The 16,068-nt window shown below is 46.5% G+C and overlaps 1 protein-coding gene across 1 annotated transcript; it reads right to left on the bottom strand.

Annotated features, from left to right (window-relative positions):
* Positions 1-5,959: 5,959 nt before the first annotated feature.
* mmp17b (matrix metallopeptidase 17b) lies at positions 5,960-12,216 on the bottom strand. The gene is made up of 11 exons (XM_030103109.1): positions 12,085-12,216; positions 11,792-11,924; positions 11,507-11,666; positions 10,841-10,949; positions 10,576-10,753; positions 9,951-10,127; positions 9,292-9,394; positions 7,629-7,702; positions 7,403-7,552; positions 7,027-7,296; positions 5,960-6,345 (listed from the first exon to the last, which is right to left on the bottom strand). The coding sequence occupies exons 1-11, from the start codon at positions 12,214-12,216 to the stop codon at positions 5,960-5,962; spliced, it is 1,872 nt and encodes a 623-aa protein (XP_029958969.1).
* Between the last annotated feature and the right edge of the window lie 3,852 nt (positions 12,217-16,068).

Below are 16,068 nucleotides of genomic sequence, written 5' to 3'. Positions count from 1 at the left end.
CACGGAACCTCAACCAGCTTACTCCAGGACAAGAAATGTGGATCACGGATCAAAGCGCTAGTGGGACTGTGATCAACAGCCACACAGCCCCACGTTCATACATCGTGGATGGATCTCATGGTATTGTCAGGAGAAACCGTCGTCATCTTGTTGCCATGAAGTCTGCACCAAAGCAGAGTGAGAGCAGAACGGTGGAGCAACCTTCAGGGTGTGTTTCAGAACCATTTTCATCAGACTCACCCCAGAACTCACAGGACTCTTCAGAACTGCCACGCACTCCCAGAACTCGGTTTGGGAGAGCTGTGGTAAGGTCAACACGCTTGGACTAAAAGAAAGAAAAAAAAAAGAGAAAAAAATGTGTTCCAATTCTTGTGAGAATACTTTTAGTTATGAAGAAGTGTTATTTTACATAAGATGTTTCTGCTAAACATTTTGCAACAGTCTGCTAAAATGGGAAAAGTTGTTTATTCAATATTGTGGTGTTGTTTTCACTCAGGTTAAGTAGGGAACAGACCTTTCAATCACGAGGCAGAATAATCCTCAAGGTCTGTTTGAATCAATGGCGGTCTACCCATTGATTCTAGAAAAGGGAGATGTGGTGTTATTGCATTGTTTATGTGTTTGCGTTAAGAAACTACAAAAGCCTCGAGTGATGACATCAGCCACGCGACGCGGCCGGAGAGCGTTAGGACCCCAAGTGGGTCTGTGTATTGTTGTCGTGGTTACGGCTGAATAAAGCAAGACGCAAAAACACAGTGGGACTCATGAGCTTTTTTTGGATATCACAACAATGTGTTTGTCAAATATAAACAAAGGGTCAACCATCACCCCCAGTTTTTCACAGAAGGACGGCAGAAGGAGGACAGAGGACCAGTAACACTGTCATGTCTTTGCAGGGGGCTATTTTGACCGAACACCAAAATCTCAGTTTTATCCTTATTTAGGTTCAGAAAATTTGCACTCATCCATGTCTGTACATCGCTGAGACAGTCCTGCAGTGTTTTTACTGCAGACTGACAGTCACTGGCCGTAACAGGTAAATAGACCTGGATGTTGTCTGCAAAACAGTGAAAGCAGACTTTATGTTTTTTTAAGATAGAACCCAAAGGGAGCATGCACAGAGCGAACAGGACTGGCGCTAAAATTGAACCCTGGGGTACACCATAATTCAGGGGAGACACAGAGGATGAATATTGTCCCAGATTTACAGAGAAGAAGTGGAATTTGTTGACGTGACTTTGGTCCTAGATGAGAATGATGGCTTTGAGTTTGAGCTTCCAAAACATCAACGATGTGCTTGTCATCTCCTCAACTTATTGTCTACAGTTGATGCTGAAAAAGCAACGGCCAACGATGGATACAAAAAACTGCAACGCTCAACATTCAGCAAGTGTTATGGGCTGTGGAATAAGTGTGGAAGATCCTGCCAAGCAGCTGAAGCTGTGGAAGATGCCAAATGCCACCATGTTTATAGCTGTGGAAAGGCTCCTCAAGATTCTGAGAGAAAAGGGAGAGCCAGCTTTGAGAGAGATCTGTGCAGAATTGAAGGTTCCAATGTAAATTTGAATTATGTATTCATTTATTGTTTTTATTTTTGGGTACAATATTCATCCATAATTGTGAAACAGTGGTTTGTTTTTGTACAGCCCTTTTCCTTTAGGGCCTGTACACTTTGAGTTCCCTGAGGGTGCAGAGGGAAAATCGTTTTGGACACGTGCCCGCACGCCGCTTCATTCAACGGTCCACACTCTCTCCACGTTCGGGTGCTGCAACCCATTTATTTTCCATCAACCATTCCAGGATCCATACAGTATGAACACTCTCCACACGCCGCTTGGACACTGTGAAAAACTGTTTCCTGTCCCTCTGTGCACATCTGCACCCAATCACCTGAGTGCCTTATTTATGCCCTTACACTGCTCCCCCTGGTGGTGAATGAAAGAAATCATAAATGGCTCCTACAGTTTTCTTCCTAAAAGGTTCCATCCAGTTAAGCTCACTTTCCTCAAAGAGTACAACACCACCATGAGCCCTGTCGCCCAGTCCATCAACATCCTCCAAGGAGAAGTGGACGTCCAGATGGGATGGCTTCTTCCAACTGTTTCCCTGCTGAGCAGCAAACTGGAAAAGGTAAAGATTGCACTGAAGCACTGCAAGCCGTTGGTTGAGGCCATTCAAGTGGGCATCCAGAACCGTTTTGGTGAAATGTTCAAAGATCCTGCATTGGTTGCTGCAGCGATTCTCATCCCAAAATTCAAAACAGCCGAATCCAAGATGATGCTACACTGAAAATCGGTAAGACAAAATGGAGAAAATATTAATTAAATTACAAATTTAATGTACGCTTACTACATTTATGTTGTTTTATTACTCATTGAAAAGAAGTTGAGCCAATACCTAAGATGTATAATTGTCAGAGTAAAGACTTTACATTTGTGTTTCTGTCCTTATCTGTTGGCTGAATTTGTGAAAGTAGGCAATCTACAAGCTCACACTGCCTCGGTTGTAGATCTGTTTTTTTCACAATCTGTCTCAATTTTTTTCTATTTAATTTCTTTTTTTGTGTGCTAATTTTGATCTTTTGTTTCTGATAGTGTTGTTAGTTAATATAATGTTATTTATTCATTTCAAATTATGGGGCATCTGTCATAAATTTTCCAATAAAAATGTGACTGTACTAATGCTAGTGTCACCCTCCTTGTGATTCAGGGTTGGACTACATCAGGGAGCAGTTGGAGGATCCTTGCATGTCAGCAGATGCTGGATCTGGTTCATCTGATGAGGGAGACTTCTTCCACATCCTGAAAAGTTCCCACAAAGCACCAAGCGCCACCAAGCAGCTTGATTCGTACCTGGCCTACTCAACAGATGACATCAAGATTCTCAAGACGTTTCCTGTGGTTTTCAAGTTGTCTGTCAAACTCATCACACCTCTGCCTGCTCCTGCAGCTTGTGAAAGGCTGTTCAGCTGAGCAGGTCTCATCTTCAGCCCACAGAGAACACGGCGAGCTGCGGACACTTTTGAAAATCAGCTTCTTCTGAGAATGAACTTCTGAACAAGTTCAACTTCTCCTATGCCTCTTCAAGGTGAACTGGATCCAAACTTTATTAATAAGTGGCCCTTCGAGGTTGATACAGACAATATTAAATATTTAGGCCTGGTTATCCCCTGAAACCTCAAATTGATCTACAAATGGAATTTTTTGAGTATGGTGGAAAAACTGAAATCCAATATTGAGATCTAGAGACTGTTACCTCTGTCTATGATAGGGCGGGTGAACGCGATTAAAGTCATGGCACTCCCCAGGTTTCTTTACCTTTTCCAGAACTTACCTATATTAATACCCAAGTCATTCTTTAAATTATTGGATTCCATCATTCTTGCATTTGTGTGGGGCTTTAAAACACACCGAATTTCCAAAAAACATCTCACCAAGCCTAAGCCCTCAGGAGGCCTCAGTTTGCCTAATTTCCAACATTATTGCTGGGCCGCAAATACTAGGGCACTGATGTAATGGCAAAATGCATACTCGAACACAGTCACGGACTCTACTCCTGCTTGGCTCGCAATTGAACAGGACCTACCCAAAACTTCTCTTCCCGCCCTCCTCTTCTCTCCAACCATTTCCCCGAAAATTATCACAGGTAACAGTTTCATGGTTTCCAGTTCTTTGAAAATATGGCATCAAATAAGGAAAACCTTTAATCTTCCTGACACCTCAGTTTATGCACCTGTTTGCTATAACCACAACTTCCCTCCTTCATTCACTGATAACACTTTTGTGCTCTGGAGATCTAAAGGCATCATCACTTTAGCAGATCTTTATATTGACAAAACTTTTGCAAACTTCACACAACTACAGGAAAAGTATACACTCCCACTTTTGCATCACTTCCGCTTCCTCCAGATTAGAAATTACATCCGTACTAACATACCAAACTTTGACTCATTTCATAACCCTTCTGAACTGTACACTATTATGAGACGGGCCTCTGACTCGAGAAGACTGGTTTCTTGATTTGTTAATTTTTTTGCTGTACATGACTCTGTCTCCACGCAGCATCTAAAGGAAGCCTGGGAGGTAGATCTTGGTGTTACAATCAGTGATGAGGATTGGGATACCTGCCTCACAGCCATGCATGGTTGCTCTATAAACTCCAGACACCAACTCATACAATTCAAAGTGACTCATAGATTGCATTATTCCTGTACTAAACTGCACTCTTTTTATCCCTCCGTCTCTCCAATTTGCCCAAAGTGCAAGTCAGCAGAAGGCACTTTGGGGCATCTTTTCTGGTCTGGCCCCAAACTACAGATATTTTGAACAGATATCTTTAAGTGCCTTTCTAAAGTACATAACTGCGATATCTCATCAGATCCATACACGCCCATACTGGGCAGGTCTGAACACCTCTCAAATTTAACCCACCCCCAACAAAAGACAATACAATATTGCATGGTTATTGCAAAAAGGAACATTCTAACCCTTCGGAAAAATGAAGATGCACCTTCTTTTAAGACCTGGCTGGCGGAAGTGACCAGTTTATTGCATCTGGAGAGGATCTGACACAATATTTCTTTAACCTCTGCTTCCTTTGACAAAATGTGACAACCTGTTATATCTGTCAACTCTGACCTAGATAATTATACTCATAACTGTTGGAATGTATACCTGTGCACACACTGTATATATATTGTACACTTGCCATGCTCATCAGTAATGTTCAATAAGTAAGACGACGTCATCGTCATTTATTCTGTGGCTGGTACTATTATTATCATCTTGAACTTTTTAAGAGCAGTTTTTTTTCTTCTTTTTTTTGTTTGTTTTTTTTAGTTTTGGGTGGGGAGTTGGGTGTTATCTCTATGTCTTTGCACTTATGTTTGTATTTCTGTTGTCTGTTATATGGAAAAATTACAAATAAAATAATGAAAAAAAAAAAAAATTCAACTTCTCCACTTGAACCGGATGCTTTGTGTGTGTGGTAGTGTGCCTCCGTTCATGCGGATTCCCCCAACATGGTTAAAATGTGGTCCTTGTTAAATTTTGCGAGACATTGTGTATTTTTTGAGTTGTATTATACACCATACCGCATTTCATTCACCTGAAAAAGTGAAATAAAAAAACAAGGGGAGAAAAATTTTTGGTTATTTTGCTTCTTTCCATGCGTACTATAAAATACTATAATTTTACTTTTGATACTTCAGTCTATTTTTTGCAAGATACTTTTGATATTTAAGTAGATTTATTGTGAGCTACTTTAAGACTTACTCAAGTAATTTTCTTATAGGTGACTTTAACTTCTACCAAAGTCATTTTCAGTTAGGGTACTTATACTTTTACTTAGTTATTTTTTTTCAAGTACTTTATACACCTCTGCTTCTTACTGGAAACATTTCATAAAGAGACTGAAGTGTCTTTGTGGTGGAGGCATTGTTTCCTCACATCCAGTTAAATTCATCCTCAGTGTTTGGCTGTGGCAGGATCTGAAACACTAACTTTACCAGATTTAAATAAATGGAATCATTGAACATGAAAAGTTGCCCAACACAGTTGCATCTGCTTTTTTTTTAATAAATATGTTTATTTGGGAAGGACACACACGTTGGCTGTGAGAGAACTGACTGTCACAAACACATGCGGTGGTTTAAATGTGAATACCTGGTGACAGCACACAGGCAGTGGAAGATGTGGAGCAGGACTCATCACTGTGAACAGCTGACTGGCTGAAAATGTGACCAATCAGAGCCACGATTTGAGAGGAAATCCATGAAAGACGTGTTGCATCAGTGCCTGCAGTACCCTGAAGGACCTCTCGGGGCCGCTTCCTGTTCACATCACGCTCACCAATCAGTCCACATGCAGCAGTTAGTAGAAATGAAGCTATGAATGAAGTCAGTAGTATAAAAAGGGAACGCTTGCTCTTATTTTGACAGTGTCTTCCTGTTTCCTGGACTTCACATAGTGCACAGCGTCCAAACGCCCAGCAGTACAGCAGCGCTCACACCAGGTGACCGGCTGTCCGGCGCTCGGTTCTGACAGCTGCACCGTGTCCAGGTGTGGACGCTGCCGTCCTGCCTATGCCTGTGTCTGTCCTTCCTCCTTCTTCCTCCCTCCTCCTCCTCCTCTCTGTCCTCCCTCCCTCTCTCCCTCAGCTCCTGCTTCCCCGCTGGAAGAGAGAGTCTGTCCACAGAGGAGTAGGAGGAGGAGGTGGAGGAGGAGGAGGAGGAAGAGCTGCAGTCCAACCAGTCTGCTGCAGAGGATCGTGGGTAACCGTCCTGAGGAGAGGAGCCTGGGAAGGAGAACTTCCAGTACAAGTGGTCTTTGAAGAGGTAGACGGAGCCTGGAGGGGAGGGAGGAGAGACGAAGCCATCATGGAGAAGAATCAGACATGTCAACGACAAGACAAAACAGGCCTGACAGAGTGTCTGCACCACCCCTGCACCGCCCCCTGCACCGCCCCCTGCACCGCACCCTGGACTGCCCCCTGGACTGTCCCCTGGACTGCCCCCTGCACTGCCCCCAAGACTTCCTCCTGGACTGCCCCCTGCACCGCCCCCTGGACTGCCCCCTGCACCGCACCTTGGACTGCCCCCTGCACCGCCCCCTGGACTGCCACCTGCACCGTCCCCTAGACTGCCCCCTGCACCGTCCCCTAGACTGCCCCCTGCACCGTCCCCTGGACTGCCCCCTGCACCGTCCCCTAGACTGCCCCCTGCACCGTCCCCTGGACTGCCCCCTGCACCGCCCCCTGCACCATCCCAAGCACTGCCCCACTGTCCCCTGCACTGGCCCCTGGACTGCCCCCTGGACTGCCCCTTGCACCCCACTCTGCACCATCCCGCCAGTGCCCCCTGCTCCACCCCTGCACCACCCCCTGCACCGCCCCCTCTCTCCAGAACTTAACAGAAGCCTCTGAATTGCCTCATATCAACTGGAATCGTCTTTATACTTCCTGACATTTGAACCCAGCTCACGTCACTCAAGCTCTTGCTCATCTGAGTTTACGTCTGCTGAGCCTCACCGTTGCTGTCCGTGGTGATCCCGCTGACTCCGCCCTTCAGCAGCTGAGTCCAGACGTCCTCCGTGTCCTCCTCAGCCGCTAACTGCCCCCACACAGGCCCCTCCTCTGGCTCCCAGAGCAGGCCCCACCGCCCCGTTCCCGCTCCCCCATCCTCCTCCTCTTCCTCGCCGGCGTCCTCTCCAGCCAGGCTCGGCCCCATCCGGAGGGCGGACAGCGGCTGGGGGTAGCCGTCCTGCAGGGACAGGTCTCTGAACAGCCAGAACTGGGGGCCTGCAGGAGTGGGGGGGGGGGGGGGGGGTGGGGGGCGCACATGGACAGGTCAGGACCTGTTTACGCCACAACGCTTTGCTTTGTGTTTTCATCTCAGGAAACCTACGGCTGATGAAGATGATGGCGTGATCCGACCGTCTCTCCACCACGGCGTGAAGCCGAGGCAGATCAGGAGGTAGACCCCTCCACAGCCTCCGAACTGAAGCCCCCCGTCCCGACACCAGGCCCCCACCGTTCACTCTCCACATGCTCAGACCTGCAGAAGACAGGCTGGTCAGAACCACGGCTGTTCGGAGCTTCCCCTGCTGGCGCCTGGCCATGCGCCGCCATACCTTTGAAGAAGAAGGTCTCTCCTCGGATCTTCGCCACGGCGTCAAAGCTGGTGTTGCAGCGATCTATGAGGGGGCTGAAGCAGAGGGACGACTTTAAAGAGATGTCCTGAGTTCTATAAGAAAAATGGATTAGTGTGATTTTAACTGACGCAGACCTCATGAACACGAACGCTGCTGTTCATGACCCACTTGAACTTTACTGGTGGGAAACAATTCAGGAAATTCTGATTCATTTAAATACTGAGATTTTTCATGAATTAATTGCAATTGAAGTTAAACACATTTAGTTCTGTTCTGACATAGAGGCTGAAGGACTGGCAATGAAGTGTGCTGTCAAACATTTCTTGGAGAGACAGCACCATCTAGTGGCTTCAGAAAATAAAGTCAGTGGTTCGTGAAGCTTCATCTGCCCATCACTAATAAATAGGACTAACCACATCTCCAACACAAAACTATGTTCTCTAAACGTGATGTAGTGGAGATGCGCTATGTATGGACGTGCTTGTACGAGCAGCTATATTGTTAGCATTGAAATGACGGAAAGACCATTTCGGTCATCAGTAAATTCTTTATTTCTATCAAAAAGTTTGTTAAACTGGAACTTTCCAGCCACCAAACCAAGCAATGCACTCTGTTTCATCTTCACACCAATGAGCTGCTGGTCTTTTTAGCTTATTTACACCCTGAGTGTGTTGTTGACCTGTATATAAAGACGGAACGCTTCATGGTGGAGTTTCGAACGGCACCACTGGCGGCCATCTTGCTCCAGGCAGCTTTCAGCTGATCTGTGATACTGAAGGTAAAGTGAGTGATGGGAACAAAACAAATACTCTTGTTTACGTGAAATATTGACAGATTTAATTTGTGTTCAGTTGAAGTTCACTCTCACTCTATGCTCTGTGCATTTGTAAAGTAACAGGTGAGGACGTTGCGCAAATAAATCATATATCAAGTTACTCAGAGGGTTTCAGATGTAATAAATATTACTTTTATGTCCAAGATTTTAAATACATTGAAGAATATCAAGACAATAATGGATTATAAAGGAAAATATAAATATTACAAATATAATAGAATTATTTGAATTCTTACATTTTTTAACTAAACATGTAATAATTCACATTATTTTATTATCTTAGTGATATTCAAATATTTTGAATGTATATACATAAAAAATCTCAAATGTTCATTTTATACCTGAGTTTTTGTAGCCTATATCTTGATTTAAAGGTATAGTGGACGATTTTCTCAAGAGTCAAGACCAAACGTCTGTTACTCGCTTCTTGAAAAACGTGCATGCGCCAGACCATCCTACCAGCTCTACTCCTCCTCCCGAGGAAACGCCTATCAATGTCGGATGCGTGCGAGCGCGAGCTCATCTTCCCCGGGCGTGCACGGCTCTGTTTAAAGTTTCTGCAATCGGCCTCGCTCATAAAGCTTATTTTCCGAAACGGTTACAGTTTCATTATGTCAGACTCGCCATCGGTAAGTACTGGCTGAAACCGAAGCTCACGGGCTACATAAACATGCGCATGCACAGATAACGGGAACGGGCGCGCTTGCTCAAATCATACCACAAGATGGTGCAGTAACGTTTCCTGCATTCAAACTGAACGGTACATTCAGTGTCCATGAAAACTGGGGTACAGAACGCGTTACGAACCCGTGGTGCCCGTGTCTGTGATGGAGGCGGTGCTGGTGGTGTCGACTGTGGAGCTCTGGGACGAGGCGAGGAGCGTCCGTCGCCAGCAGCTGGTTCCTTTTACCTGCCAAAACGTTCACGGATCACATCATTACTCGTGCTTCAAAACTCCACTAAATAGCCATTTCTGTGTCTGCAGCTCTGAGGCTCGTTGAAGTCATGAAACCATGCCGAGGGAGAATATAAGATGGATTTACACCTTAATAATGAAGTTTCGTGTTTAAAGAGGCAGTTTTTGTGCATTAAGTGCTCACCACTGTCCCACCGTACCACAAAAAGCTTGAAAATTAAATTAAAATTCCTGCATCTATATGTTGCCAAGAGGAAATATAACCTTCTCTACTGTCCATCAAAGATTCTGCTTTGATCCTTTTGGTTCTTCACAATGAGTCTTTCATACGTGCGTCTGGGGAGCATGACGACAGTTTTTCTGTCTGCATGTCAACTCGTGCTCATTTTTTATGCATGTGACAGCCCAGCTAAACAGTCAGAATAATGAGGTCGTTGTGTGTTCCTTAGTTGCTTGGTGATGATATAGTTAAACTCCTGCTGAACTCGAGTCCTGACAGCTCAGATTTTCTGGATCAATCCTCTCGGAGGTGCCTGGAGATGCGTGTTACCATAGAGCTGGGTGATGTGCTCCAGGTCCTGAGCTCCCAGGCGGTACAGGAGGGGGTCTCCGGCAGGACCCTGGTAGTACGGCCGCATCACAGAGTGCCGGGATGAGGAGTGGGCCAAACCCAGAGCGTGTCCCAACTCGTGGACCAGCACCGTGAAGAGGTCCGTGCCCTCAGAGGCTGAAATGTCCAAAAACAAAAACTGCTTCTCCATTTGGATTTTCAGTCAAATCCATCACATGACTTAACAAATCAGCGGCTTCAGCCTGGATCTCTTCAATAATTCAGCAGATTCAGACCAGGTCCACCTGGCTGTCTGAAGACTCACCTGGCTGTCTGAAGGCTCACCTGGCTGTCTGAAGACTCACCTGGCTGTCTGAAGACTCACCTGGCTGTCTGAAGTCTCACCTGGCTGTCTGAAGACTCACCTGGCTGTCTGAAGACTCACCTGGCTGTCTGAAGACTCACCTGGCTGTCTGAAGACTCACCTGGCTGTCTGAAGTCTCACCTGGCTGTCTGAAGTCTCACCTGGCTGTCTGAAGACTCACCTGGCTGTCTGAAGACTCACCTGGCTGTCTGAAGTCTCACCTGGCTGTCTGAAGTCTCACCTGGCTGTCTGAAGGCTCACCCGGCTGTCTGAAGGCCCACTCCTCCTCTGCATCCAGATGAACCCCTCCTGCACGTGTGGGGTCCGAGGGGAAGAATGCATGACCCACGGCTCCGCCCACTCCATCAAATGGGTAGCCGTCGCCGTGGTAACCATGGAGGAAGTCTATCTGCAGGTCGGCTGCCTCCGGACTGCCCACCTGGAGACGGACCGCAGGATGAATGAGTGAAACAATGAAGAGTGTCTGAGCGACAGAAACCTACCCGCCAAGCACAAAAGCACCGACCTCGTGAAACTCCAGGGGTGTTGGCTCCGCCCACACTCTCAGAGCATAGAAGACCAGTGAGCGAACCGTCTCCCGAGACAGATGAGAGGATGAGGGGTGTGAACGCAGCCTGAGGATTTCCACCAGGAACATGAGGGAGAGAGAGTTCATCTGTTTCTGATCTGAACTTAAATCCATGTTTTGTGAAACCTGCAGCCCCTAAAGCTCCTCTATAATGACTCTACTTCTCCTCTACAGTGACTCTACAGCTCCTCTGCAATGACTCTACATCTCCTCTATAGTGGCTCTACATCTCCTCTATACTGACTCTACAGCTCCTCTGCAATGACTCTACAGCTACTCTATAGCGACTCTACATCTCTATAGTGACTCTACATCTCCTCTATAGTGACTCTACATCTCCTCTATAGTGACTCTACATCTCCTCTATAGCGACTCTACATCTCTATAGTGACTCTACATCTCCTCTATAGTGACTCTACATCTCCTCTATAGTGACTCTACATCTCTATAGTGACTCTACATCTCCTCTATACTGACTCTACAGCTTTCATAATAAATACATTTTCATTTCAGTTCAAGAACTTGGAGATCTATTTCAGAGATGTTTGTTGGTCACGGAAGTTGCATTCTACTGTCATGACTGACGACCGGGACTCCTCCAACCTCCAGTTGATGTTCCTGCGTGTCCACATGGAGACGGCCCTCCTCCTCCTCCTCCTCCTCCTCCTCATCCTCCCGTCCGGGCCGTCTGCAGGTGTGGACGTGTCCACCTGGTCAGGCAGAGAGCATCGAGGGCTGCTCATCAGCGCCACCGTCTCCTCATCTGAGCACAGAAAAGACACTTTGAAAAGGAACGATCGGAGAGCAGAACTTCTTTTTGGTAGTGTGGGGCGGGATGAGGCTCAGTGCTGCCCCCCGCTGTGTGTGTGCATGCCAAACGGTCCTCACCTGTCACTCCGGTTTCCCTGAGGCCTGCGTACCTCTGCATGGCCTTGACGGCGTCGGTGACGGCGCTCCAGGCCTGCAGCTGGCCAGTGGAGGGGTCAGCGGAGGGCAGGTAGCCATATCTCATCAACCAGTCCTGCAAGAGAGGAGGACACAGCTCCGACAAGTGTTTTCACATGAAAACACACAACTGTCGCGGCCTTTCGGCTGTCTGTTCACACAACAACGCTCCCTGCTGCTGAGCATGTGCACCACACATCCCACTCTTTCTGACAGGGCGAGCGGTGGGACTTTACCACCAGCCGGGCGCTCTCGTCCTCAGTGGGCGCCGCCGAGGCCGTCGGAGCTGTCGGGGCGGCGCTGGGAGAAGACTCTGCTGCCGTCCGTCCGCCGCTGAGGCAGAGTACAATGAGCCAAAGCTTCATCATCGTGGCCACATGGCGCCGTGTTCACCGGACATGGATCCAGAGAGGTCCGAGCTGGTTTTCCATCTCTGGAACAAAGCACAGCGGCGAAGCATCGTCAGGATGCAAAGAGACTTTTTTACTGTAAAAGAAGTGGCATTTTGAAGTGTCTGAGGTGTTCTTTCCCTCAGATGTCAGCTTTTTCATGGTGAAACTGGAATGTGGTTGTGACTGATGGAGCCGTCCAGCCACCCATACTTCCTCCATCTTACAGTTCTTCTCCACAGGTTTGGCTCATTTCTTGAAACAGAAACTACATTCTCAAAACAGCATGGACAAACCTCCAAACTACCCTGTAACTGCTCACAACAAAACAGTGTTTCTCATTCATTTCATCACACTGGAAATGTTTTAGTCAATGTCTCAAAGTCTCAGAACATCTTTGAAAATGATTAATGACAGTGAGGCTGGATTTAGCTTGATTTCCAAGTGAATATATCATGTTGATCTGAACTGATTGAGTCTCAGTCTCATGGTTGTTCTCTCCAAAACATATCAGCGTCATTTCATTCTATCAGTCACCACCTGAAAAATCACCTGTTCAACTGTCAAAGTTAGTCAAGAACAAACTTCAATCCCATGAAAACCAGACATGGATCTGTTGACATGAGGGTTGAGGCGGACAGTCAGGAGGACAGTCAGGAGGACAGACAGGAGGACAGACAGGAGGACGGACAGGAGGACAGTCAGGAAGACAGTCAGGAGGACAGACAGGAGGACAGTCAGGAAGACAGTCAGGAGGACAGACAGGAGGGGACCAGTGAAGAAGTGAGCTGTGAACCTCCAGCTTCATTTACAGCACTGTGGGCGCTGTACGTTTATAGTATGTTGAGCTCTGAAGGATGAAGTTATTTTGTGTGTGAATAAAAAATTCTAACAGTTTCCTTGGAGGGATGAGAGCAATGTGTGAATCAAAACTTGAAGATGCCAAAGAGACGAAGCATTTTGAAGGCACTGACCATTTGTTTGAGAAAGACATGTAGTTTTTCCTCCTGAGTGATCAGTTCTGAAGAGCTGTGATCTCTGACAGGAGAACCATGTGGTTCTGCTGAACCATCCAGGTTGTTTTTGACAAGAGAACCAAGAGAACTGAGAACGTCTGGTCTGTTTGGAGAAATGATCCAAAGCTGTTCAGAAGGATCTTTATATTCTGGAGGCTCTGACTGTTTATGTGAGAAAGAAGTGAAGCTTTGAAACATGAGAGAACAGTTCAGGGAGGGAGAAGAGCTTCAGCAGTGAACTATGGTGTTGAGCTGAACTGTTTTGCCAGAAGATCTTAGAGTTTGGAAAATGATATTTCTGTTTCCAGAAATGAGCCAAACTAATGGAGAAAAACTGTAACAAAAGAGCTTCAGAACCCTCCATGCAGCTGATCCTCAGCTGTAAACTGTGGACCCCCTGCTGGGTGGAGTAGGACCTGCATGGAGAACTTGTCAAATAATGTCAAGGATTGAGAAACTGCAGTGTTCTACCTTTACAAAGTCCCCCTGTGCCAGAGTGGGACCCTACATGGACCAGACCCCCTTGGGGGGACGCCGCACTGTCACGGCAGGTCACAAAACACTTTAAGAAATCAGTCATTTACAAAACAACAAAATGTAAGCACATTACATTGAGAATGAATCGTTCATTTAGCTGTTTTTGTGAGTTTTCTGTCTAAAAGTCCTCTAATACACACAAAGCCTTCAGCAGGAGAAAACACAACGGCAGAGCGTCAGACTGAAGAGAGAGATGAATCTATCAAAAAACCAAAAACTGTACCGAGAGAGTTAGAAATAATTTGACTTCACTGAAGCAAAGGAGGAAATTCCAGCTGAATTCATATTTTGTGGTAAAAAAAATGACACAATATAACAAAGAAACTGTATTTCACATGGTTTTGTGTTCTGGAGTTCCTCGTTTTAGGATATTTCAATTCTTCATGTTGTTGAAGTGACTAAAACCAAACAGCTTGACATCACAGCCACACACTGCTGATACCCTGGTCATTAAGACATTCTCCAAACTGGTTCTAAAAATACAGTTTATCACCTGTAAAAACCAAGTAGCGGCACTTAATACATTTTTTTTCATATTTTTAAGATAAATGTATTAGATTGTAGTTGAAAGATGCAGTGATTCATGAAGAACAGCGGCCCTGTGTCCTTCAGATTCATCATTAAGACGCCGTTCTGAGGAGCTGCAGGGATCTGGTCCTGTTTGGATTCTGCCCTCCGCTCTGCTTTCTGCTGTAATCTCATTACTTCAACACGAAGCCGGTGCTCCGGCGGCCGCCCCGCCCCGTGCTCTGATTGACACAGTCTTCCCTCTAACCTAATTAAATGGAGCATCCTCCGACACACACACACACACACACAGAGTTGTGGTGTGTTTCATGGTAATTCCCCTCCATCTTCTGATTGCGCTGGGAGACGAGCTTCCCACTGGGAATTCAGCCGGGATGTTTCCCGTCAGACGGCAGTAAGTCACGGCTGACCTTGGATGTCAGGGACTCCTCCACATGTTTGGAGCCGATCGAACATCTGAACCCTGTCTGTCCTGATCCTCCACAGCAGGGGGTCTGGACGGATGGAAGGACATCGCTGCTCAATGCAGCACCTTTCAGCTGCTCGAGAGGAGAAAAGCTCTCCGTGAATAAAGTCTGTTGATGCTGTTAGTCTCATGCAAGGCGGTCGGTGTGTCGTTTTGTCTCTCTCTGCCCCCCATAGTCTGCTCTGAGTCTGGTTCTGCAGGTTTTAAAGAGGTTTCTCTGTCACCATCTCATCTGCCTGGTCATGTTGAGCATTATTCACATAAAAATGAATTGAATTTAGACTAAACAAAATAAAAATGGATATCTGGATGAGAAATTCGTGGTCGACCTGATTCTTTCAAGCATTGAATGAAATGATAGACAACCTGCAACTAATCTGTCACAGGAAGAAACGAACCACACACACTCACAACCCGACTGTGTCATGCTGAGAGGAAACATGCAAACTCTGCAAACAAAGCTCCACCTGCAGAGATTCAAACCGACAACCTTCTCACCGTGAGTACTCACCACTACACACACCACTGCCGGATGTCAAAAGATCCACCAGATCTAGTCTCTTTATCTGCAGCACAGAAAAAAGTTCTGAATGAAAAGTTTATTCGCTAAATGTTGGTTTGAAGTCCGTCTGAATGGGAGAAAGAAAAAAAACAAGTTCTAAACAGGGGAGAATAATCTGGACTGTGTGTTACAGGATGTCGTCCGCTGCAGTAACTCTCCTCATTTTGACTCTGAAGCATGCAATACCTCCAGCATCTGCTCAGAACCCAGAGAGCCCCGTCTCTCCAGCTCCAGCAGCCTCAGAACCCAGAGAGCCCCGTCATCCCAGAACCCAGAACCCTCAGAACCCAGAGAGCCCCGTCCTCCCAGAACCCAGAACCCTCAGAACCCAGAGAGCCCCGTCCTCCCAGAACCCAGAACCCTCAGAAGAGCCTCACCTCTGTGTTCCTGGTCTCCTCCGCTGGCTTTATGAGCCTCCTGAACAACAGATGGGTCCTTTCTGTTCTCCTGCTCCTTCCCTCCAAGCTCGCTCCTCCTCATCACACACACACACACACACACACACACACACACACACACACCATGACAAATGGAGGTTTGCACAAATAGCCTCCTCCTCTCTCTCCGCTATAAGGAGATTTGACCTCAGATTACTGCGTCTTTTTCCATCTGTCTGCTTTATCGTCTCAATATTCCACACAGAAACATGCAACTTCAACAGAGAGCTTTTCATTCTGGACGTCTGAAATTAAAACTATTAATGCCTCCACGGCACTCACCCA

This window comes from Salarias fasciatus, chromosome 2, assembly GCF_902148845.1.
Source record: "Salarias fasciatus chromosome 2, fSalaFa1.1, whole genome shotgun sequence".
Classification (NCBI taxonomy): Eukaryota; Metazoa; Chordata; class Actinopteri; order Blenniiformes; family Blenniidae; genus Salarias; species Salarias fasciatus.
This window is presented reverse-complemented; position numbering and strand designations above follow the sequence as displayed.